This window comes from Corvus moneduloides, chromosome 12 (genome assembly GCF_009650955.1).
Source record: "Corvus moneduloides isolate bCorMon1 chromosome 12, bCorMon1.pri, whole genome shotgun sequence".
Taxonomy (NCBI): domain Eukaryota; kingdom Metazoa; phylum Chordata; class Aves; order Passeriformes; family Corvidae; genus Corvus; species Corvus moneduloides.
This window is the reverse complement of record NC_045487.1, coordinates 11,000,191-11,027,242: the sequence shown is the minus strand read 5'-3', so window position 1 is coordinate 11,027,242 and position 27,052 is coordinate 11,000,191. Positions and strand designations below refer to the sequence as shown.

Below are 27,052 nucleotides of genomic sequence, written 5' to 3'. Positions count from 1 at the left end.
CTGTCTGCTGATTCTTTGGAGGTAAACTGGTAAAGAATTGCTAGATTAAGAAATCTAGTTTCTCAGAAACTATTGGCTATTTTTTAGAAACTGTGCAAAGAATGGCATGCAGAAATGCTCCAGTGCCCTTAGCTATTCATTGTGACTCACAACCACATTGAACTGAAAGTATCCACTGTCTTAAGTATTTTCTGAAGTACACGTGTGATCTTGAGTGTCTATGTATGAGAAGAAACTAAGAACTGGAGATCTTAATGAAGCTTGTTCATTTTCAAACAAATTTGAATGTTCTTACTTCTCACCTAATACACAGAGCTGACCCACTTACTAACTGGTACCTGCTGCAAGAGGATGCATGGATGATAAGAGGGAACAAGACATGGATGATGGAATCAAAGTGCTTGCAGTGATGGTAGAAGAAGTAGTTTATTCACAATTATGTGCAGGAGGCTTAGGGACAGCCCAAATTGTCTGTGTTTGAACTATTTATTACTTCAGATTTTAATTATTATGACTTACAGTGCTAATCCATGTGTGACAAATCCACACTCAGCTAGGTAAGGAAATTGCCGGTTCTGTTCCATTAACAGCCACTGGCCAAAGGAACAATGTTCCTGTAGGTTAAAACAACAATTAAGGGGCCCTTAACACTTAAAGGTGGGGAGAGAGGGGATACTGGCAGCAGACGTTTTTCACACATTGCTAAGCTGCTTCAATGCATAAATTAACTCTTAGTTCAGTTACATCGGTTGAGTGTGTTGTGCATATGCATGACTGGTCTGTGTGTGTGTGAACCAAAACCTGGGCCTGGTGATTTATGAGAAAGGGTAAGAGAGGTTGAAATTAGTAAGCAAAGCCAAACAGTACCTTTGCAGCAGAGAATATCAAACAGTCTTTGAGACAGCTACTCTCAGATGCTGGTGTTAGACTTGAGGTCTTTGTGTGGCAGTGGATTGTTCATTACGTAATTTTTTTCGTGCCCAGGTCACTTGAACTGTATTTTGTCACTTCTGTAGCTGGATCCATTTGTTCAGTGGAAGAAAAGGATTCACTGTGGTTATAGTAAATAACAAGTATAATTTATTGTAGTATAAGTAGCAAGTGAATATATGGGACAGGAAATACTGCTAGACTGTTGTAGATAATTTTAATATGAGTTTACATAGAATAATAATAATGCATGGTTTTTCCCTTAATATAAAAATGTTTTTGACTTATATTAGGGGGGTGGGGAGGGCAGTTTATAGTATGCAAATGTGGTACAGTATGGTCATATATCTACCAGTATTTTTGGGAGGCTGTATTGTAGAATGTAGCACAGACAATGTTTTTGGTAAGTCTTGAGTGTAATGAAGGGTAGGCTGGCAATATAACATTTTCATGTCAGTAAATGGTGCTGTAAAATTGGCCAGTCCCTTAAGATCTTTTGATGAGTAGAGTTTACAGAAATAATTTGAAGAAAAAAAAAATTCTGAAATCTAATATATGTGATAATGGAGAAATAAAAGCTGTAATGGTACATTTAGAATGCATTTTTTATTACTTGATGTTCATTTCTGACATAACTTGTTTTAGTGAGCCACTTGAATGTTCTTGGTAGCTATGAAGTTTTAATAGCTAACACTTGGAAGGCCTTGTAGTTTAAACAAATGTCAACTTCAAAATCACATTCCTTCCTTAAGAAACTATCCCAATTTTATTTAAAAAAAAAAAAAAACCTGACATGTGAAAGACTGTTAGGAGGTAACGTTGTGAAAATTCCTGTAAAATGGTGGCTTTTTTCTTGATGGGGTCTTAGTATTGTGTCACAAAATTTTTGCTATATGTTTAATCGTCCTCCTTTATAAAACTGTTAAAGTATTTCAGAGCACTAGTCCTTTGTTTCATGCAGGACTTGAAAGAAATCCATGTTTTATTACAGTTGATTAAAAAAAAAGAATGAAAGGGAAACAGAAGCCCTAATGGACATTCTTATATGGGTAAAAAAGGTAATAGGACGGAGAGATTTTTAAGAAACCAAAGGTTTGCATCTGAACTGTGATTCAGATCTTTCTGTGATGACAATAGGCATTCTCAGGCATTCTGAAGCTGATAACCCTTTGGATAATGAAAGACAATTGGGAAAAACAGTATTGGAGAAGGAGATGATACTTTTTTATGCTTTGAATAGTGGGTCTTTTTTTAATATCTATCCCTGAAATTTCTGCAAACATATTGGATTGCATTAAAACCAAAAAAATTCAAGTGTGTTACTAGTTCTGGTACCGAGTAGTCTCAAAAGTGTAAAAACTGCAGTAGGCAGTTAGCAAAACTTTTTGAGATGAAAAAATGGACAATGTTTTAAGAACTTCTGATGAAAGGAGTTGAGGCAAAGGGGCTGTTGTAATCTGGGAGTGGAGATGATGTTCCAGAGCAGCTACACAAACCTTTTTGCACCCTCACCTCCACCAGTGTGGTGTTCCCACCTTTAGCCCCAGCAAGATCATTTGTCAGACCTAGATATGAGATAGGCAAAAAAAAAATCCTTTTTGCATGGATTTAAGTCTTCCTTGTGTTAACAATTGCAATTGCTTCAATGAATTCTTCAGTACATTTTATGCCAGGTACTTGGGGGAAAAAAACCCAAACTTTTGCTTAATGTTTTCAGTGGTTTTACGTGTTAGAAATCGTTATGCCATTGCAGCCTTAAATTTGTTGTCAGAACTAATTTCAGTAATATTTCAGTGTGATTATAATAAATTTAGTTTTTTATAGTATATTGTTTCAGCCAAGAAAATTATCTGTAAATTGGAAAATAACTATTGTTTTCTGACTTGCTTGATGAGGAAACTAAGTAGGAATTCTTTGTTGGAAACACTAAAGTCTTCATAAGCCTTTATAGCCTAGATATTGAACTTCTGTCTTACAATTAAGAGAGAAATGAAACCTTCTGAGAATGGTACTGACACCCCACAGGGAAAAATGTCAGCTGTGAAAGTTTTTATATTGTCATGCTTCTTGGTCAGAAAATGTCATTGAGTCCCATCTTTTCCTTACATCACTTAATTTGAAAATAGAAAAACGTGTGTAACATAACTGCATTTTGGCTTGTACTTTTGATGTGTCTTAGTTGTGTTTCCGTTACTTCTCTTGCTCTGTAACATACAATGCACCACTTCTCTTGCCAGGAAAAATAAATAATTACTAGTATAGTGATTGAGAGATTCCAATTATTGATATTCCACTTGCTGAATTTTACAACTGTCTCATTAATAATCCTATTTATTATTAATAAATGAGCAGAGATTGTTAATGTCTGCAGGATGTTCGTTGCACATTCTAAAACTGGATATTTGTGCTTCTGATCTTCATTGCAGAGTCAGTTAAAATAGCTCCAGAAACACTCACAGCAGCCCACAAAATGAGTATTTGCAGAGGTATTTGCCTTTCTGAAAGCCCAAGATGAGCACTTAACAAAGTTTCTAAAGCAGTGCACAGTGCATGGTGACAGGGATGGTGCACTTTAGATCGTCTTTCATGTATTGGCGTCACTAATGTGTGTATAAAAATCACACTGTTTTTTAAAATGGAAGAAATATAATCTTGGTATTGGAATAAATTGTTCCACTGTTGATAACTTTTAAAAGGTAAAACTCAGAAAAAGGCTTTTTAAGAAGCCTGATACCTTCAAATAGAGGCAATTTTTTAGTTTTTATTTAGGGGTTTAAGTGTTTGAAAAGCCAATAAACAATGCTTATGTAACAGTGCTTAGACTTTCACATCAGCCAGCTGGTATAGCCAGATACTGAGTTTTTCTCTTTTTTTACTTTTTGGAGGTATTTGTGAGTAGCTTGATGTTTTTGACATCTGTGTGACAGCTTCTTGCATAAGAGATGAGCAGCATGTTATACCACCCAGCTGTGTGTATTAGTCTGCACATCAAGCTGAAGAGCGGCACTTAGCCAGATCTGACAATCAAATGTGAACTACTACTACCTATACACAAGAGTGCATTTTAATGTTATGTGCTTTTTGCCAAGAGCCTGATACTTGACAAAGAAATTGTCAGAATCTCTCTTCTTCCCACTTTTTTTTTTTCTTCCCACAGATGTGAGTCCATGTTAAAATATCTTTTTTTTTTTTTTTTTTCTGCAGTTTAATATGGTTTATCTTACAAATAACAAAGCCAGTCTAATGTTTTCAGCAATTTCATGTAATAAAGTTCTGGCAAGCTTTTGGTAATAGAGGAGTGTAATTGTTTTAGAATATGCAGAAAATCAGCATGTCATTTTCTGCCAACTTAATCTGAAGTTACAGTCTGCTGGGTTTCACCAATGACTTCATGTCAACATACCAACAACCTGTCCCCAAAGAAAACTGAGGACATAGAGAAATTACACCACTAGTTCAGAAATGTCAGTGCTGCTCTTCTCAGGCTTGTTAAGAATTGGTGCTCAGCGCATTGTGAGTGTGGAGATGAGTGAGAGCCACCTGCTCTTATTGTAGTTTGACTGATCTATGAACCTTAAAATCCTCTACACTTCCACCTGACTTTAAGCCTCTGTCATCTTTCTTGATGCTTAAATTTGAATAAATGGAATTCATTGTCACAGAATTCAGTTATACTCCAGAGTTCAGCTTTCCTTGTTTACATGTTTGTTATAAGCCAGGAATTAGATACTACATGGGATGTTTTTTCTTCCTTTTTTAAATAGTAGTGCCAGAATAGGGAAGATCTGTTTTGACCTCCTTTTGAACTTGGTTTTATGAAAGTGTTAGTCATACCTTTTTTTTAACTTAGTCTGTTTCCCTTTGTATTATATCCTTAATAATCTTTTTAAAACAGTATTCCATTTCCATCTGGTCTTTCTCTTACAACGTAAAAATATTGAGTGAGCTGCAACTTGAGTTGTTTCTTGTGCTAGTGTTTATGTAGTTGAAAGTATGCAATAAAAATAAGAGCTTGAATCCTGTTATATATTTAAGCATTATGGCATATACAGTTTTATGGTCTTTGATTTGCAAGTAAGTCAAAATTTGTTAATAATCAAAGTTTGTAAAAAGTAATCCCTGCAAGCTAAAAGAAAGTAGAGGAAGGAGTTTATTAATTTTCTAGGCCAGTACTTCCACTGCAATAATTTTTACACTGTTGTTAATCTGTATTTATACCGAGTTAGCGTTGAGTTAGTCTGTGAGTAGATAAGTGTGAATGGACCTGTCAGGGATCAGGATTGTTTGAATCCAAAATTCTGATGGCATGTTTCACACATCTCTTGCACTTTGCAAATCATTAACACAATTAACTATATAGTGCCACAAAAAAATCTATTTTGATTAATTAAAACCTGAAAGACACAATTTGGAGAAAAAGCAGGCTTTTGTCTTAGCAATTTATTAGTGGTCACATTGACTAAATATTGGTGGAGATGCTCTTAGTCTAAACCAGAAGTAAAAATGGAGTTAAGAGAACAAGGGGACAGAGAAAACCTGTTTACAGGCAGGTGGTTCTTTGTGCACTCCCAGCATCAAACCAGATTTATGGCTGTCTGTGGGATAGAAGGTCTTGAGGATGGCATTTTAAATATTGTCAGGCTGTGGGGGCTTTGGGGTACAGTACACTGTGCTTTCTTTTTCCTTCATAAACCATTTCAGGAAATATTTTAGAGTACACCCAACACTGGGGCTCATTATTTTAATGAAGTGGGTTATTGAGCCATTTGATGAAATATGAGCTTTTTACCTATTGGATGCACAAATTGAAGTAAAAAACAAAATGAAAAGGAAATAAGAAATTAATGTGTAATTATAAAGGAGGCACGGGTCTGAAGAACATGAGGCCAAGATGAATTTTGATCAGTGTAACAAGGACTGATTATCTAAAAAAGAATTTAGGAGTAAAAGTACTCACGTGCTCTAAAACTACCTAAATTGAATTACTGCTTTGTAAGTGGAGAAGTTCCATGGATTTTTAAAATTCGTTTTTCATTGTTTAATTTTCCAGAATTGAAGGTAGTAAGAGAAGTAATTGCACATGGTTTTGTCATTTTACTACAAATACTTTTATACTTCTCTGTTTATATCTTGGTTTTTAGTCTAATTTTCTGTTTCAATTTTACCCCTCCAAAACAGAAGAAGAAACTTCTTGAAGAACTTGGGGAGAATAGGCTTCCATATCTGACACCAGCCGATGCTGATTTCCACCAGCTGGTAACGTATTTCTTTTAACTCGTTTTAAACTAAAATGGCTGTTTGCACTGAACAACAAATAAATCTTCCTTTGAAGAGACACTGTGAAATCTGATATGAAAAAAGATATCCTGATGGCTGATAATGCACTTCCAGGTGTGCGAAATAAGATCTCTAGAACTAGGATATTCACAAATGAGAACTTAGTGAACTTCTTTTATTTTTAGGTGTTTACCCTCAGTACCAGTAATGTATAACAGTTAATCACAGTATCTCATGCTTTGTTGAAACAAAATCCATGTCACCATTCTTTTAATTTATTGTTTTCTGAGTGGTAAAGAGACTTTTATAGCACTTTTAGTATAATAGGGGGAATATTAACTTAGGCTTAATTCTACTTTCCAACAACAAGTAATTGTTAAGACTTTGCTTACAAAACAAACTGTGGAAACTGGAATGCCTCAAATGAAACCAAACAAAAGTAAGATCAGGCCCAGTAGCCACGTGAATAGTAAACCAAGTGAGTGTATGGAAGAATATAATGAATTAATAAGTTTTCTGCATCCATCTTGGATCTTTCTACATCAGCTACAGAACTCAGGGTAGGTTCAATCAGATCAAATTGGATCATGGTAAGACAAAAAGGTGTAGGAAATCACCTGGGTGTTTGAACAGCTCCAGTGAACATACTCACGTTACACGACAGAGGAGCGGTGCCTGCCCTGTGTTGATACATGGCTCAAAGATGGGCAAGTGGACAAGAGCTGGGAAAATTTATAAGAGCAAAACAGACGGATTTTCTTTTTTCTTCTTTCTTTACACAAAAGCCCAAATACGTTCCTTTCAGTCTTAAACTTACGCTTATGAAGAAACTCTTCCCCCTTTTAAGAATCAGGCAGCTGTCTTTTCTCCTCCCTAGTCCTGTTACATTCCCTCCTGTTTGTTCTCTTCTATCTCAGATGCTGCCAAGAGCTGCTTTGCCCAGCATCTTTTTTTTTTTTCCCCATCTTTGTAAATTCACCTTCCCGTGGAGTTGATGTGAAAAGAGAAGGTGGAGTCAAGGTTGCCCAAGTGGCATCTCTTTTGCTCAGGGTCAGTAACCCATAAATGTAGAAGACAATGGGAACAAGATAAGCAGTAAAATCACACCTGTTCAAGCTTTAATTAAGTTTAGATAAATTCTTTTTGCAAATATAGAATTATACTTTTTATGTAGTGTTTGTGTGCATACTAGGTATTTTTAAGTATATATGATAACCATAAGCATCACAAACACCTTTTAAATTCTGTGGTGGTTATGGAATGTTACTTGAATCACAGCTGTAGAAATTGAAAGTTCCATGATGTTTAAATGCACTACAGCTGGAGAGGCAAAGAAGGGTGAGAGCTTGAAGACAACAAATCAGCAAAGTAAAATATCACATATAGTTTAGTTTTATAGTCTGTCTTTCCTGGACAGACCTGCTCTGCTCCTTGAAGGATCCACCTCTTACAAAACAGTATTCTTTGAACATGTTGGAAAAGTTAGGTAGGATGCAACAAAAAAAATCTGCCATATCCTGTCGGGTATGGAAGTGTACAGGCTGAACAGAAGTAAGAAATTCCATCACAAGCAAAACTTCCACTGACATCCTCTTTCAATGTGTTTTGCCTGATGAAGGGTTTTGGAAATGGGCCCCAGGCCATGAGCTGAAACAATGTAGTGTTTAAAGCCAGTACTGAACAAGAAAGGGCTGTAGCAAAGTAATTCCCAAATATTTGAAGTGCAGACTATCATTTCATGATGAACATGGCAGTTTGCTTATCAAGGGTCCTTATTGCTGATTCCTAACTTTATCCTGTCACACGAGTCCATAGGGTGATTCTCTGTGTTGAGTATCACCATCAGAAGTGAAAGCATATTTAAAGTCTTGTGTGTAACATTCACAAGATGATTTGAGCATCAAACATGCTTTTTTTTTCTGTCCTGTAGTTGCCTGTAATGCACCCACTCCTTTCAGAGTGAACAGTGGGTTGACCTTTAATACTGGCTGTCAGAGTTAGAACACAGAGTACATGATTACTGCCCTTCCCCATCCCCCTGAAACAACAAGGTGTCTGGTGTGATCCCAGCACTCACCCCGTGTTCTGATCCTGTAATTCTTTCCTTATGGAGGGCACAGCACGGGCACTGGCTGGGGATTTAAAGAAGACCAGGCTGTTTTCATGTGATGTGTTGGAAATTTGTTTCCACTTCCTGATTTCTTTTGAGATACCTTAATGATAAAATAGTTCTTAAGCATGTGATCTTAAAGCACAACCCAAAGGTAACATGCCTCTGACTTGGCTGGCAACTAAATGTGCAAGGCATTACCTCTGCAGTTCAGGAGGGAAATACAATGTTGTTACTTTTGTAAAAATCTGTGTTCTTCCTTTCTAGTCCATGTTTTCAGGCGTTTAATTGCTTTACGTCATATTGTTATTTCCCTCCTTCTGTTTCTAATAATTGTTAGGAATTTCGTGTGTGTGATTCATGTCAGAAATTCACTGTATTTATATTTTCATATAAATGGTTTAAAAATGTATCGTATTAGTGACTGTTCAAATATACCATAATAGCATATGTAATGTGGTATGATTATGTCCAGTATACAGAATTATTTAAAGAAATACTGGAGTACTGCTATAGCATCTGTTAGTGCTCTTTCTTTCATACAGGGCATTTGCATAATGAAAGAAATAATGAAGTAATAATCTTTATATGTCACAATATATAATATTCTGTCATTATTAAGTAGGATTGTGAAAGAATATTTATGATTCCCATCAGCTTGTACCTACACATCTGACTGCAGAGTCTTACATTTACAGTTACTGATTTCACTAGGTGTTGTTTTTAAGGATTTTTTTCACTGTACTGTTCAAAGGCTGGACATACGCAGCACTGATAGAAACAAAAGGGGCAGTTCAGGACCTCTAAAGGAATCATTTCAGGCTTTTGACAAGCTCAGGTGAACTTAGTTTATCAAGTTTGAATTCATTTCTTTGAATGAGAGCTGGGATCCACTGTTCTGGGATTGTAGAGAGACCTTCACACAGATCTGGGACTCTTTTGAAGCTTTGATGTTTGAAGCTAAGCATGTAAATACAATTGTCAGAAATTATTATCTGTAGATACTGTTACAGGTTTTTTTTCCTCTCTCTAGGAAGCTAGTTTTTGGAACCATAAGAATGGATAAAGAAAAGGAGTTAGCTTCACTGTAAAAATTTCACAAGGAATGGTGGTGAGGTTTATAGATAAACCAAGATTTATTATGTGTAATCATTATTTTTAAAATAGACTTCCTTTTATGTTCCCCTTTTTAGTAGAAACAAATTATCCTATAAAGCCAGCTCTTCAGTGTTGTAGGATAACAGTGCATTACGATGCAAAAGTCTGTTTTCATGCAGTGGAAAATGCATACTAACTGCCTGGTTTGTGTTTTTTAAGGGCACGTCCTTTGGATTTTGAAATTAATTTCCTGAAAGACGGGTTTGAATGAGACTTGGAAGTAGATAGTACTAGTAAAGTGGGTTTGAGTTGTACCAGAAGGAGCTCACAGATGGATTGTAGGTCAGTGTGGTGCTTTGTGATGGTGACTTTTATTTGTCTCTTTAAAAGCACTTTGAACATAAGCTATTAGACCAGTAGAAGTTTTGACAGGTCAGTTTTGTGCATCCATGTGCTCTTGCCCCGTTGCCTAATGCCTTCAGATTTCAGTTTACCTTAATATGTGTCCCCACACCACCATCAGTATCTACCTTTTATCCAGACTAGTGATTAATTTTTGGAGAAAAGGAAATAGGTGTGGTGAGTGCTTGGGAGCTTCACAAGTGCTAATTGATACCTGATACGCTCACATTACCACCCTTCCCTTACTGGGGGCACTAGTTTGCATCTGTTTCTTTTATTTATCTATTAATTTTAATGAAATACATAAGAACTCACTCTTCTTAAGCACTTATTCTCCAGCCTTTTTCCAGTTTGCCAAACAGTCTCAGCAGTAGTTAAAACAGACTTACAGGCAACCAATAAAAAGTGTGATTATGTGATACTCACTTCCTTAGAAAACCAGATTAACAAAATAAAATTATCCAAGCCTTCCTGGAGTGGGAACCGCTATTGTGCATACAAAGCAAGAAGCTGCTGATTAGCAGTGTTATACCTTGCTGGGAGTTGTTGCCTCCACACACGGCTGGATTCTGAACTCCAGCTGATACCAAAGCTGGTGTGGTCACAAGAGGATATGAGGAAAAAAGGATATTACAGGTAGGGAGCTGGGGAGGAAAATAAGTCTGGACATTTTCTGTTATCAAAAGAGAGCTTTTATGTAAAACAGGAGAGCTGATTGGCAGACACTAAGGAAAGTAAAAATAGAAAGGACCAGAATGTTAGCAGCGCATTTTTTTGAAAATTTACGTTTTGATGTTGTTATTTTTTCCCTGAAAAGTATTGCTATATAAAACTATTTGAGTTTACATAGCCCTCTAGATTTCTGTACATCAGATTGAAACAGAATGGTCTCTGCAACCATTGCAAGAAGAAGAATCACTTTCTTACTGCTCGATATTCTATTGTTTATATACTTAAAGGCGGCATTATCTACAGATTCATCAGACGAGTTATATGCTCTACTGAGTTCTTCTGGAGTCTTCCTATTTATTTATTTGGAGATTTGCCCTGCTTATGCTCTCTGGCTGAAGCCAGTGATACATATCCACAGTTTGTGCAATATACTGAAATATGAGAAAAAATTAACAAGTGCTGGCATCTGTTTCTTCACCACATTCTAGACTCATGCTTGTTAACTTGACAGCTTTGCCTTGTCTTGAAATATCTTGACTCCTGTAAAAAGAATAATTATTTTCCTATTTTTGTTGTTTGGGTTTTTTTCTTCTTTAGTGGAAGACCAAGTATTCCAAGCTGATTTTCAGGAAATCTGATATGGTACCTGAAGAGCTCCATCAAATGGTACAAGAAAGCTTTCTGACCTTGCGAGAACACAACTGTTTCTTCCAAGATCTTGTAAGGATCAAAGGAAAAGACTTTCTTACTCCAGTGTCTCGTATTTTAATTGGAAACCCGGGATGCACTTACAAGTACTTGAACACAAGATTATTTACAGTTCCTTGGCCTACTGAAGGTTATAATATAAAATATTGCAATCCTCAAATACATGATGCTTGTAAAGCATTAATGAGACTTAATGACTACTTGCATATTGAAGCAGTCAAGGCATTACAAGCACAAAATTTGTTTGAGACCAAAGAAATTAAAGATACTACTGTAATAGATAGGGAGCAAAGTTTTGCTACTTCTCTTACAGAGCAAGGGTCTGTTTCAAAAGTTCAAAGTGGTGTTTGTGTACCAGAGGATGACAGGAGTCTAAAGAACAGAACATCTTATAACTTGACTTTATTAAATTATATGGATCCACTACAAATGCTGTACTTGAAACAAGAACCTTACTTTGGAATGGGGAACATGGCAGTGAGCTGGCACCATGACGAGAATCTGGTGGAAAGGTCAGTGGTGGCTGTGTACAGTTACAGCTGTGAAGGTGAGTGCTGGGACTTGAACAGTCGCAAGAATATCTGAAATCCCTGAAGCTGTCCTCTGTTCCCTTGTGTGTATGTACATAAGCACACCTGCATGCTGGTCTAGACTTGTCACATGCTTCTGAATGCATTGTGGTACCTTTTGTATTTAAGCCTTATCTTTATTTCCACTAAAACCTGTACAAAATGCCTGTGTTTACTGCAGCTGGCTTAGCAGTTGTTCTCTAAGTAGATTTAAAAATTGGTATAATTAACTCCCTGACTAAGAGCCAGGAAATCAAAATCTTTCAAATACCTTTCTCAGGTTAATGCATGTGCATGTTTTCTATCCTGTAAAATGTTTCATTGTAGTTGAGATCACCGTTTTTATGGTGTTATTTATCACACACAGACTTGCTTTTCTTTATGCTGATTTTACTACTCTTTTTTCTTTGGAAAGATCATTTTCAGTTGGTTTTGGATAAAAGTATCACTGTATTTACTTAGAAGTATATGCATTTTGTCTAGGCATGCTGCAGTGTTAATGCGTGTTTTATGGAGGAGTTGCCAACATCTCCCTAGCTGGGAAGGGGGGACACTGCAATAAAACAACTGTTGTCTGACAGACTTTGCAGGCTCTTGCTTATTTTAAAACCACTTGTGTACAGTGTTTTGGGGGTGGTGATGGTAAAAGTGCAGTTGAGTCGTCATTAAATATTTCATTTTTAGTTTAAAGTACCTGTCCCATTTTTATCATTATTTAAGAGCAGACATGAGGATTTTTTGTTTGTTTTGTTCCTAACAGTGCTTGAACAAAGGCTTGGATTTTTGTTTAAATGACTCTCAGTTTTGCAAACATAAGATTAGAATTTAGACAGTTGATCTTGAATTTGCAAATGTTCCGTTCTGTTTCATAATTGACAAGGGATTTTTTTTCTTCCAAAAATCCTGTGAGGTTTGCTTTAGAACATGGGAAGAATTCATGTTGACTTCAGTTGGTTTTGACTAAAGACTGTGATATAAAAATAATGGGTTATACTTCCATGTGCATTCTCTTATTGTCTTTGTTACTAGTTTTGAAATTCTTGGTCACTTTTTTACTTAATATACAGCTGAATTCATATTCTTTATATTTTCCCCGATATAAAACATCAACTGGCTTAGCGAACTGAGTAGAAGAGATTTCCTGACAGATAAAAGTGTAATTTTCTTCATGAACTTCTTTATGTTGTATTTGTCAATGGTGTCAAGTAGATGTGATGGGATTTTTTTCAGTAGTACTGTAGAGAAATATTTTTTCAGTAGGATTTTAACTTAAAGAAACCTAAACATGAACTTGAAGTAATAATACTGTGTATGAGGATTTATTGTAGTATGTTTAAAACTTTTTTCTTTAACATAAAGTTTGCTTATGGAGGGGGAAGAAAGTGAGTCCCTTTAAGTTCAGAGAGCTATAAATTAACAAAAATGAAAGCTGCTATGTTTATTCATAACTTGTGAGTTGATTTTGTTTCTTTTATTCAGCAAGTTGAATAAGTAAAAATTATGGTATTTTAAAACCACTGCAAATTCTGTAGAAGATTTGATTGATGTGGGTAGACAGAAATACTTTATATATTTAGACTAAAAATTATTTTGATGTCTATGTACAATTAATGTTTTTGCCAAATACAAGGTCTTTTTTCATAAATATGCTTACAATTAAAAGTTTGTATTTTTTTTCTGAAAGGTTTGGAAATAGACATGAAAACAAAGAAACCAGCATCTTTCTAGTAAATAAATTGATTGATCTATCATTTACATTAAAAAAAAAAAAAATTAAAAGTCACTACTTAAAATTTTGCTGGTTTTGCATTGCTCGAGTTGGGTTCTTGAGCTTTAGAGGGAGATTCAGGTGCCTGACATGGCTATGAAGCATCATGGAGAAATGTCCTGCAGTACAGCTCTGTGTGCAAGCAGTTCACTCCCATCTCTGTGTTCAGGGTGTGGTTGTCATTGTGTATCCTTGAAGCAATGACCTGCTTATTCATAAATTGGAGGAAATGAATCCTATTTACAGCTTGGGAATATGGTTTTGTAACTGAAGTGACAGTAAATATTTGTTAACATTTTGTACCCAGGGCATCCAAGAGGATTTGATTTTAGAGAAATAGATTGTCTTCTTGCTTTTCTGATTTTCTGTTTACAGCTTTCCAATGCTGGTGGTTATAAGCTCATCAACGTTTATATTTCCAGTTCTCTATAATGTCAATGTTTTGATGGTTTTCTGCAGTTCAGAAAGACTTTCAATATTTCCTATATCCTTGCCAGGTCTCCATAACTCTGAAACATGAGGTTCTCAACATCTTTTTGAAGAATATTCTTATATCTTTGTAGAATCATGTCTTGACTTCTCTTATTTTCCATAAACATATTTAATTTTATGCTGATAACTTTTATTATTACTTACTCCATTAATTCATTTAGTATTGAATTAGCATTGAATTCTCAGTGTAGTGTAAAAAGACTGTCACAGACTCATTACAGGATATATAATCAAGAGAGTAGATGTAATCAGAATTTTTTTTATGGAACTATTTTTCCTTTAAAAGATGTAGATATGCTGGATTAGTAATTTCCTGGGAGAAAACAGTGATTCTGTGGGAAATGCAAACAGAAATTAAGCACGTTGAAATTTGCTGGAACTGGCTTGATTCTCTTTTCTGCCAGGTCTTGCACGTTTGTTTTGTCAGCTCGCAGTTCCTCCAATCTCTGAGGTGCTCCAAGCACTGAGGATCTGTGGCAGCCTTTAGCATGTGGGAGCTCGGGCTTCCATGGCTGGTGCTGAACTACCCTGCTGCAAATGCAGAATCCCCAGGTTGTCAGATTTTGAGCAGCAGGAGCCCTTGGAGTCAAGTTGTGGCAGCTCTGTCAGACTGTTTAGAGATGCACAACTCAGCTTATATGGTTTTCTTTTTACTTTCATTTACATTTTTATATCAGTATTTGTTTTGTACCTACTTATTGGATTAAATAGCATTAAAACACATAGTACTGTAATTGAAACAACTTGTTTTCTTGTTTATTTTTTCATTGTTTGATGCCATAATGAAAATTTCATGTTTGAAACTTTGATCAGTATTAATTGGAGTAGAAACAGTTTTCAATATGCCAGAAAAGAAATTTAGACATCAACATAAAGATATTGGAGCAAGCTGATATTCTAATTGGCATCAGTGTTTATTTTCTTGTTTCCAGTGTAAAACTCTTTCAAAGCAACTTCAAATGAAGTACATTTCTAACAACAAAATAAGGTAAAGATTTTGCTTGATGCTTTTACTTACATTACATTAGGTTAAGAGTAGATTGTCAAGTGATGAGAATAGGGCCTCATAAAAGTTTGAGAGGTTTCCTATTAGTGTGTATGCTGCATGGAAGTGTGTGTTGGGTTGACCCTGAGTTGATGGACAGTCTTTAAGACCAATTACGCTTCTCACAATTTACATATTTAAACCGCACAGAAAGGCGGGACTTCCCCTTTTGGTCGGAGCTCGCCTGCTGGAAGGTGGGGGGGGGCTCCGAGCCTCCCGGCCCCGCTGGGCCGGGCCGGGGCCACTGCCCCTTTCCCCCTTTCTCAGCACCACGGCACGGACCCTGGGTCGCTGGGGGGGACTGTCCCAGAGCCGCAGGCAGCTAAAATCAGCCATGGACTGCTCACAGCTAAACCCATCCAGCGCAGCTTCTGGGGACAGGCGGGTCCCTCTCCTCTCCATGCGGAGCCGGCGGAGCCAGCGGGAGCCGGCAGAGCCTCCTGTCTGCAGCCAGCACACTTCGTGCTGAACTGAAGAGGACACCGTGCAGCCAGCAGCACAGAGGGAGCGAGGCTTTCCCCACCGTCAAGCCCGAACAAGAACACCCTTCAACATGGCGGTTTCAGAGTCAGAGAAAGAGAAGTGAGTCACGTGGGACGGAGCTGGAAATGGCGACAGGAGAGAAGAGGGCGGTGCCGCGATTCTGGCGCGCAGCTTAAAAGAAACCTTCTTGCATGCCGTGGTAAGAAACCGTAATACCACAAACTGTTTGTCTCTTTAATCCAATGAAAGAACATGGGGGGATGGAGTATCCTCGTGTGCCTGTGAAGATTGTGAAGAATGCCTATGCCAGGCTATATAGAAGTAGTAAGAGGCTGTTAGAGACTTGTGGCGAAGAAAAGCCTCTGTGTGCAGGCCAAAAGAACTTATCCTTAAAAAGATGAATAACCCCATGTGATGGCCCATGTTTTGTAGTATGAAAGAACTGTGAAATTCTTCATGGGAGAGATGTTCTACACACAGCAGACTGTTTGTTTCCGGGCGGGTGGGCTGTTGGTGGCAGTTTGGGAACCACGTGCAACTGAAGGAAAACCTTTTCTTCCTTAAGCATAAGAGAAAGACTTTTCAAGAACTGCAACACTGACTAACATCCCATGTTCTGTTATCCCTTGTGTGAGCTGGATAAAAGGAGAGAAGTGCTGGAAAAGGGGGGGGGGGGGGGGAATTTACTTTAATTTTGTTTTGTTGTTTTCTCTTTACTTTTAATTCTGTTAGTAATAAAGCTCTTTCATTGTACTGCAACTGTTTAAGGTTTGTGCCTGCTTTGCTTTTCTCCTAATTCTTATCTCACAGAAGAAAAATAAGTAAATAATGGATATTTTGAATCAAAACCACTACATTTAATTGGTGTTTCCGCCCGGTTTCGAACTCAACCCGCTACATCAATGGTGGAGAATGCGGGCAATTAATGAGCGCTGTGAGATGAAGATTAATTAGGAGAAAATAATAAGCAGAGCAAGTAGAAAGTTATAACATTAAGTAGAATAATAGAAGAAATTTGCTTTGTAGTAGTGGTAAAAATTCTAGGGGTGGAGGTTTATGGAATTTGTTTTCTTTTAGCTCTGGTTTTGCTATTTTAAGTAACTTTTGGATATGTAAATTTTAAGAAGCGAGGGGTGGAATGTGTTGGGTTGACCCTGAGTTGATGGACAGTCTTTAAGACCAATTACGCTTCTCACAATTTACATATTTAAACCGCACAGAAAGGCGGGACTTCCCCTTTTGGTCGGAGCTCGCCTGCTGGAAGGTGGGGGGGGGCTCCGAGCCTCCCGGCCCCGCTGGGCCGGGCCGGGGCCACTGCCCCTTTCCCCCTTTCTCAGCACCACGGCACGGACCCTGGGTCGCTGGGGGGGACTGTCCCAGAGCCGCAGGCAGCTAAAATCAGCCATGGACTGCTCACAGCTAAACCCATCCAGCGCAGCTTCTGGGGACAGGCGGGTCCCTCTCCTCTCCATGCGGAGCCGGCGGAGCCAGCGGGAGCCGGCAGAGCCTCCTGTCTGCAGCCAGCACACTTCGTGCTGAACTGAAGAGGACACCGTGCAGCCAGCAGCACAGAGGGAGCGAGGCTTTCCCCACCGTCAAGCCCGAACAAGAACACCCTTCAACATGGCGGTTTCAGAGTCAGAGAAAGAGAAGTGAGTCACGTGGGACGGAGCTGGAAATGGCGACAGGAGAGAAGAGGGCGGTGCCGCGATTCTGGCGCGCAGCTTAAAAGAAACCTTCTTGCATGCCGTGGTAAGAAACCGTAATACCACAAACTGTTTGTCTCTTTAATCCAATGAAAGAACATGGGGGGATGGAGTATCCTCGTGTGCCTGTGAAGATTGTGAAGAATGCCTATGCCAGGCTATATAGAAGTAGTAAGAGGCTGTTAGAGACTTGTGGCGAAGAAAAGCCTCTGTGTGCAGGCCAAAAGAACTTATCCTTAAAAAGATGAATAACCCCATGTGATGGCCCATGTTTTGTAGTATGAAAGAACTGTGAAATTCTTCATGGGAGAGATGTTCTACACACAGCAGACTGTTTGTTTCCGGGCGGGTGGGCTGTTGGTGGCAGTTTGGGAACCACGTGCAACTGAAGGAAAACCTTTTCTTCCTTAAGCATAAGAGAAAGACTTTTCAAGAACTGCAACACTGACTAACATCCCATGTTCTGTTATCCCTTGTGTGAGCTGGATAAAAGGAGAGAAGTGCTGGAAAGGGGGGGGGGGGGGGGAATTTACTTTAATTTTGTTTTGTTGTTTTCTCTTTACTTTTAATTCTGTTAGTAATAAAGCTCTTTCATTGTACTGCAACTGTTTAAAGTTTGTGCCTGCTTTGCTTTTCTCCTAATTCTTATCTCACAGAAGAAAAATAAGTAAATAATGGATATTTTGAATCAAAACCACTACATTTAATTGGTGTTTCCGCCCGGTTTCGAACTCAACCCGCTACAAAGTGCATGAGTGGGAGTGGTGCATATGCAGAACTGAATAGGTTACAGAATGTGTGTTCAATTATACTGCCACTAACACTATTCAGAATTAATTTACGTTTCAGAATGTATCAAGGAACAGGAATTTCAAATTTTGACCAATTCAGCATTTTTAATAACACATTAGCTTACAAATACCCTACCACCTGAGAACATGAAGGTAAAAAAATTGTTCAGGATTTTAATATAGTAAGCTAATAACCTGTATTTATTTCCTGCTGCAGTTATAAAAGTGAATTTCAATCCAGCAGAATAAAGGCATTTTCAAAAATTGGATTTTATCCATGAAAAGTTCCTAATGACCAGATTTCCATCAGGTCATTGTAAGTTTTGTAGGAAGTTTTATTACGTAGCAGAGCACTAGTTGGTTCTAAAGATGTTCTTTGAAGTAGAGACTTGTTTCAGTTACTAACTTACAGGAGATGGAAAAAAATGTAAATACTAGAAGTGTGTCCATCTTTCTCTTACCTGAATTTCCCACAGACTGTGTTAGAGGTTGTATAAGTAGTTTTCTCTAGATTCTTTACCGTATCTAGTTTGTCTTCTTGCTGTAAGGCCTATTTGCTGTTTAACTCTTGAACTTCTAAACAACTGGCTCTGTCTGCTGACAAGGTAATGTTAAAAGGTTTAACGAACTTACTGTTAGTTGCAGTGATGACTGATCTTGAAAGACTTTTTGTGCTTGTTTCTTTTGTGAAATGCTGTTTGTATGGAAGCAACATCCTGGCACATAGCCTAATGATGGCTGTTTCATTTGATTGAGAATAAAAATAATTGAGATGCACTACAGATGTATGTTTCCTCACCATGTTAAAAAAAAATCCTGAAACTACGAAAGTTCTTCAGAATTTAAGTCAATCTAACTTTGTAGTTGACCAATAACCCTCTTTATGTACTCCTTAATGGATAAAAGTCATGGAGTAGATGTTTTTTGAAGGATTGGAATAGTTTCTAATGTCAATAATATAATAGAAATATTGTTTGTTGAAATAACAGAAATGGTATGTAGAAAATTTTAGTTACTCATTTCTTTAAAAGTAAGTGCATGAAATGGTCATGGCTCTAACTTGTAGCATCTGGCCAGTTGGAATTGTGTTTTGAGAGTCACAAATTTTTAGTGATCCACTTACTTTCACAGTAATAGATTTGAATCCCTGTTGTCTACAAAGAAATCATCACTTGAATAGACTGTTGTAGGTTGTGGGGTTTCTTGTAAACATGTTCTCACTGATTGGATCAAATACAGCCTCTCCTGTATGAAGAGATGACACAATATTCTTTGGTCTTATTCTAGTGCTTTTGTCCCTGATATATTTGGATACAGCTTTCCAAACATGAATTGATAAGAACATTGTTGACAAAATCTTACAATTTTTGGTTTTGTGAATGTCAGAAGAAAAATTTAAATGTTAATAGAGTTTAACCTCTTACGCTACGGCTTTTCAGTAATGAGGTAGAGGAAATAACTCTGGATAGATACTTATTCTTTCCCATCAGCTGCTGAGAAGCAAAACATGTTCTGCTTCTTTTACTTCTTGCATGTGACATATATAAATTGCTATTGAAAGACACTGATAATTTGTATATATTTTTTGATTGAGGAACATGTGCCCAATTTCTTTTACATTCTGGAAAAAATCAATCAATCTGTAAAAAAATAATATAACAATGGTCAGTTGGATTTAATGTGAAAGTAAATGCTTACAGTCCTTGTTCTTAGCAATGTGTTGGCAGTGATTCTATTGTCTTAAGAAATGGTGTGTAAGTTAGGATATAATTTGGCGTTACAGTTTTACTTGAATAGAGATCATTTAGGTTTCAGAGCATCAAAAAAGTCTCAAACTCTGGAAGATTTTGGAGCCAAATAGCAAAGAAACCTTCCAAAGCTTTTACTTTCTGTGCTGTGGAACAATAACCAAAGTAGTTCCAGGAAAACGAGTTTCATATTGTTCTGAACCTAACCATGACCCAAACCTGATAAGATTAGATCTTAGTGCTGGAACATCTCTGAAATTTGAGCTGTCTAGTTAAAAGCATAATGTTGTGGCCAATTTTCTGCAGCTACATTCTCTCTTTCATGGTTCTACTATAATTACAGGTTTGATGAGGTATTGTTGTTATGTTGTGGTAAGCTTTTTACTTCATGACACCATTTTATTTGGGATGCCAGCTTAAAGGTTTCTTGCAAGCCCAAGTCTGTAAATCTCTGCTGACCAGAATTCAAATTTGCACATAGTTTTGTTATCCTTCCATTAAATACTTGTATATTTGACCATTTTTGTATGGCTTACTACAAAATAAGTTTTTGTTCTTAAGGTGATGGGTATGTACAACATCCACATGATTTATTCTCAAATATTTATGATTTAGATGCGTCCAAATGTTTTCACTTAAATGGGAATTGTAATTATGTCAATAAATATGCAGCATTCAGTCATTCCTGAGGTGTCATAGAGAATTTAATAACAACTTCTTTTTATGTAGAAGTTTGTCAGTGCTACCTGGGGATATGCCACAAATGTTAAGGTGTCTTTTTTTCCCCTTGCTCTCACTTTCAGGGTAGCTTGCATTTAAAAGCAAGTAGCAGCTTGCTTCCATTTGTTACCAAAATAACATGGTAGGAGCAATCAGTTTCAATTGCTGCTGATAATTATAAGGTGCAATAATTGAGAATACAGAGAAAAGGAGACTGTGAGCTGTATTTGAACTCAGTACTTAAGCAATAAAAAATTTATCAAACTGCAAAAAATAAGTCATTTTAACGAGCACATTCCAAAGGTGCTGGATTTATGAGGAGACCCCAGGAAACTTTGATTGAAATTGCTGTCTCTGATTGTAGTTCTATATTTTATTGGTGCCATATTGTGAACAGTGCTGCTGCCAAAGTGAATGGGAAAGCAGCATAACAGAGAGAGTTAACCCAGAAAGGTTACTTCTTTTTATAATATCCATGATGTATTGCGTTAAAAATGCCTTGAAAGCCATCCTATTTGCAGTTTTCAGAAAACATTTTTCTTAAATTAAGTTACGATTTATCTGAGCAGGGTAGAAAATATGAAAGCCCCTTGAAGAGTTTAGTATTGCTTTTTCTGAGTATTTGTTAGCTCTTGTTTTCTCATTTGTGTGCTCCTTGATGGAGGGGCCTAGAGCTGCTCCCAAGCCAGAGCTTCAGTGGGATGAGAGCTGCAGCAGTGAAGGGAGTGAACTTAAGAGACTGTAAGAATTTTCACTTAAGAACATTTAGATTGACTCTTTAATAGGCTTTATCTCTCTGCTTCCTGAATTTAGACAATATTTAATTGACATAGTAGTTAATAAGTTAATTGTCTTAATTTTCTAAAGGCTGCCCCCAGCCAAACAACCTGCAGTAACCATGTGAGGTGAATGACATGAATATTTTTAAAGTGTGAGTTTGTGGTCACACTTCATGTGTGCCTCATGAAATAAGAGCTATACATCTTTAATATTTTTCTTCTAGAATTAAATTTAGACGAAAGTTTTAAAAATCATTACATGAAAGCATGTTTCAAGCGGACAGTGAAATGGACACAGTTACTAAGTTGTAAGTAAGAATTGGGCATGGTACATAGTTAATTTCTAACTGTTCACTGCTGGTTTGTGCCAACTGCTTATTAAAACTTCATCCTTCCTCTGTCAAAATGCGCTGTTACTTTAGCTGTAAAACTGTTACACCATAGCTCCCAAATACCTTGTTATAAATGCTGACTGTATCTTTCAATTTATACTGCAGTGAAGTAAGCTTATGAAAACAGTTCTGAGGGATTAAGCTCTAAATACTATTTCTATGCAGTGGATTATTTTTTCCCCAAGCTCAACATGTTCATGTTGCTTAATGATAAGAAAAGTGTTGTGACAAATGTATTGAAGCTTCATTGGCTCTTGCACATGTTATCTAGCATGTTTGACTAGTAATTTTGAGAAAAGAATGACAAAGATGGTTCCAAGATTTGCTTTGCTGGTCTAGACTGTGTTTTGTAACCATTATTTCACCTTACTTTGCCTCAGATCAAGATTTGGTGAAATTGCAAGTACATAAACAAATGAAATTGTTCCTAAAATGCTTTGGCAGTTTGACTTGAAATTCTTTCAGAAGTTATCTAGTGTTATATCAGCGTTGCTGCATTTAAATTTTTTTTTTCCATGCTTATAGTTTTAGTAATGAAAAAAACTAAATTGAGTGAAGCTTAACTAAAACTCCCCTTACATGTGCTTGAGAATTTCAGAAAACCTTGAGTCCATTACAAGCCTTGACTTGATTAGCCTTTGCTTGGTAGTTAACATAAACTTTTCATCTTGGTAATGTTGGTTGCAAAACAATTCTTGATCTCATATGGCTTTTTTTTTTCTTTTACCTATTTTGAATTTGGAGATGATCATTATAGAAAATTGAGATTATAGAATCTTTAAGCCTATTAAGATTGTACCAATATGGGGTATCTTTAAGTTTAAACCAGAATCTGTGTTTATGATTCTTACCTGTTCTCTCATTTTTGTGGTGTCTCTCTCTCTCTCTCAAGATTCAGCCATAGAAGAAAGCAATGAACAAGAACTGAAGGGAAGAGACCCAGCTGTTTGGCACGTAGGCTTGAAGGTAGCATGGGACATAGAGACACCTGGATTAGCAATACCACTTCACCAAGGAGACATCTACTTGATGCTTGGTAATTTTTAAGGACTAAGAAGTTGAAATTTCTGTTGAAAATAGAGAAAATTACATTTATGTTAAAATTAGTTACCATACCTTCCTTCCAGTTAGGGAATTTCCTTATTTAGAAAGACATGAAATCTGTCTGGAGTATATAATAAATTCCTTCTACCCTGCCTACTTACGGAGTATTTTAGGGAACTTTTTTTTCTTAATGTTGCTTTCACTTCACAGCTAAGAAAGAAATAGCCTTTTTTCACCTTTTCTGTCTGTTGTGCAGTCAGAACTACTAGTCCAAGTCAGGCTTCAGACCATAAGCAGAATTGCCCCAGATCATGCAAGAAGTTGTGCTGTATCTGTCCCATCCTTGTATTTCTAGATGTTTTTTGTATTCTTAATGCAGTTTTTCTGAGCATCTCTCATGTTCAACAAATAAATTTCTGTTCTTCACCTTGGCTTATTAAGTGGCTCCTGTATTATGTAAGATGTGAATAAATGTTTTAAAGTTTTCTGGTACCATGGTTCTTGAGGTTTCAATCTTTATGCCAACCTGTGGATATTTTATTAGTTTTACAGTACCAATTTTATACATGACACTTCTCTCCTCCTGCTACACTTTTCCATGTCTATATTCAGACATGCTATTTTCTAGTAGTGGGATTATACTAAGATCATAATGAACAGAGCTGTCTTACTCCAAGAACGAGTCTCAATGTCTCAAGCGTAGAGGATTAAAAAAAGAAAATTAAATTGAGTTAATTTGCTTGAGCAGCTGAGCTCATGTGCTAAGGTTTATCCATTGAAAGAAATGAAGTGAGAACTGTTGCTAAGGTTTATTGACACAAAATCTGTTGCTTTCTCTTTTGGCTTGTGTTTCTCTTGGTTATCATTTTTGTTAAAATAAATTTAGTTATAAATCACACAAAAACAAGAACAAGGCCTCTGACAACATGATGTTTGCCTGTTCAGTGTCTTGGCTTGACAGACATCATCTTTGAAGACTGAGAGCACTTGCAGAACTCCCTACTTACGTGTTTGTGACTTGGAAGGAGGTATTCTGTGGAATGTCCCTAGAATGACTTGTACACTCCCAACTTTATGGGCAGAACAGTCTTTTGAACTTTACCTTTCACAGTTTATATACTAAAACCAATACATTCATAAGCCATCATAAAAACCATATACCATTCCTTGTTCTTAGTCATCAAATCTTGTGCACTGTCATCAGGGAAGTATCTTGTGTAAAAGTACTGGACTAATTGTGCTCTGAAGTATGTTCAGACATGGAAAGATCAAGTGTTAAGATGTGAGGTCCTTTGACAGGTCTGGATGTGCCTCCCTTTTCTGTATTTGTAAGGGTTTAAAGTAGAAGTCTAGAGGGAAAGAGGGACAATGAAAGTGAAGTTTAAATGGCAGCTAAACATTCCTAGAAAGGTTATTAGTGATCTGTTTTTGTGCAATAGCAGTTAGGGCATCAAGTAAACTTCTTATCTAATCCTTGCTGACTGGAAACTTTGAGCATATAGAGCTGTGCTGGCCAACAGATTCAGAAGGTATTTAATAAAAGAAGGGGACTAACTTTAGTATTTTTATTGCAAAATACTGAAGATTGTAGTTGATTGAGTTACCAGATCATAAGGGTGTTTTTTATTCCCTAGTGGAATTTATAGAGTAACTAAAGTATTTTCAGGGATTCTATATGAAGGGTAGATCAGAAAGTTAGTTTATTTAATGAGTAACATCACAAGCATGTTTAGATGGAAACAAAGGATATATTAAACATTCTTTTGAAGATGATGTGTAAATCACTTTCTTATTAATACTTTTGAAGAGCTACAGATTTGAGCTCTGTAGGCCAGGTGTTTTGTTAATCTCTTCTGCATTTCCATAGTCTTTGTGTTTCTTTTAAATTACTTGGAAAAAAAATTACTCTCCTAAATAGTATTAGAGGGTATTCTCAAAATGGCCCTTTTATTAGGTTTCTTTGTATAGCAGAACTGCCTTTATCATTTTGACTTGGAGTGAAAGACAATATAAGGAAACATATAGTTTTAGCGTATTTTTTACTGTTCAGATTTTTTGCACTAACTTTTAAAAGTGGGCATCTTGAGGATGCCATCTAGAAGATAAAATATGAAAACTCTGCAAAAAAAGAAACTTGGCAATAAAAAAAAGAAAAAAAATAATTTTTCTTATGCTTTTGTACATACCGTATTCCAGAACCTCATTTCAGTAAGCAGAGTCCTCTTACTGGCCTTATGTTAAAAGCAGTGGCAGCAATATGCAAAACATCTAGAAAATAGGACATTAGGAGTCCTGCAGCAGGTGGTGGTTCATGTACAGGGACTGCTTGATAGGACTGGCAGGATTGGTTCTGCCCACCACTGATCCATCCACTCTAATGCAAAACTCAGCCACTCTGTAGATCTGTTCTTCCAGTTGTTAGAATGGTGTAGTGTTACTGCTTTGTATGAATGTTGTAAAACGCTGAAACATCACATTCAATATGTTTCTTATAATTTAAAAGTTAGGTCCTATCATTTCCTGTACCTGTACTATCATGCGTATTTCCTATGGCACACACAAATCTATATAAGAAAGTGTTAACTGGGTATTTCTTATAGTAGCGTGCAATTACAGTAACTTGTAAATCAAGATCAATGGGTATAGCAAAGTAAAAAGAAAACCAGGGGTTTTTTGTAGCATTTCTAGTAGACATTTAATAATGTTTCTGTTCCTCTCTTCATTAGCTTTATAGATGGTTTTTGTTATTCTGGGTAGAAATTTAGTAAAATGTCTTAAAATTTGCATCTTCCTTCTCAGCAGCCCTCTTCAGATGAGATCATGAGCCATAATTTAGATCTATGCTAATACTTAACATAAGGTGATCAAATCCATTCTCCTATTAAGCTATTACAATAATATAAATGTATTTTTGTAAGCAAAACCAACAAAAACTCTAAATTACTTTCAGTAAGCCAGATTTTTAAAAAATTTTTTTTAGGCTTTTCTTAATATGAAGAAAAAAGTGGTGAATGGCTGCAAGTCTGCTGCCTAAAAATTCAAATCTAAACTTTGTATCACTCAAGAAACGGAAACACTTTAGCTCAATTTAGAATAATATATTGGTCTGCAGAGGAAGTGCACGCTGAACACTGCTGTCTCAAGTACACAGTCAAGGGGTGTCTAATATGAAACGTGTTGGGTGCATGCAATAAATCCAAAACGCGTGGAGGTGAGCAAAGGGCCCCATCTGCTCTGTCCTAGAGCATGCTTAACTAGGCTTGTCATGGTCCTACTATTAGATTGGAATTTTTCCCCTAATCTTTGAGTTAGACATGACCAGATTTGCAAGGAGATTTACAATTTTCACTAATTTTCCTACCATGACTTCAAAACATACTTAACAAAAATACATTCTGGACTCTTTCAAAGGCAGATTTACTTTTCTGCAGCTGTTTCCCATAGATCAAGCTCTTGCTTGAAGGTTAGGGTTTTAAAACAGCATGAAGATGAACTTTGAGTCTTATACCACTCCCCTCTCCCAGAAAATTATAGTTTGAGAAGCATCAAAAAATTATTTTCATAACCAACCAGAAGTAGGTTGCACACATTGCAGAGGTTGGCTTGTGGTTAAAGATAAGTATTTAATGGAAACACTTCCACATGTATATAGTGACTCATTAAACTATTTCTAGATATTTAATCTGCTTCTATTTTCACAAACTAACTTGAACCCTCTTTGCTCTCTAGCATCTTGAATGTGTTGGAGTTTTTCACCCCCCCTTCTTTTTGAGTCCACATTTAATCCAAATGGTGTATTCCCTACTATTAAGACTTAGAAATCCAGAAATGTATTTGTCATTACCAAACTTTGATCATGGAAGTTTGACAAATCACTGACATACTTCTTTTAAATTCATTATGTTTTAGACTTTTAGTTAATTCTATTTTATTTGTGATGGTTTTCTTGTTTAAAAACTAAAAATATTTCTTAATTCCGGAAAGATCATCCCTCTAGCTTTCTGTTATGAAAGGAGTATTCCATCGACCCGTAATGTCTTATTGAAGGAGATATGCCTTCCTGGTGCTTTTGTTGATACACCTGCAGTAAAATTCATTTTATTCAATTTTCTCCTGTTAAAGTGTTGTGTGCAGTTGGATGCAAATAAAATTGGAAAGTGTGGAAAAGTATTTTACTGCATTGAAAATTGCACTGTAATATGGTTAAAAAGAAAATTTTTTATTTGTTAAAGGTAGTTAAGAAAATTAATATCAAAAGTCCATTTCACTTTTGTTTGTAGATATTTGTGGTGGTTAGAATATCAAAGATTTTGCCAGT

General features: G+C 36.6%; 1 protein-coding gene across 8 annotated transcripts in view; it reads left to right on the top strand.

Moving 5' to 3' along the window:
* FTO (FTO alpha-ketoglutarate dependent dioxygenase) overlaps positions 1–27,052 on the top strand; it is a 234,821-nt gene that overhangs the window by 34,566 nt on the left and 173,203 nt on the right. For 7 of the 8 annotated variants that reach the window (XM_032121613.1, XM_032121609.1, XM_032121610.1 and 4 more), the window contains exons 2-4: positions 6,109–6,186; positions 11,087–11,744; positions 22,583–22,726. In XM_032121613.1, coding sequence (XP_031977504.1) covers positions 6,109–6,186; positions 11,087–11,744; positions 22,583–22,726 — 880 coding nt within the window. Of the gene's footprint in view, positions 1–6,107; positions 6,187–9,634; positions 9,758–11,086; positions 11,745–22,582; positions 22,727–27,052 lie in introns of those variants that run through there. The other variant, XM_032121617.1, reaches the window with a different exon arrangement.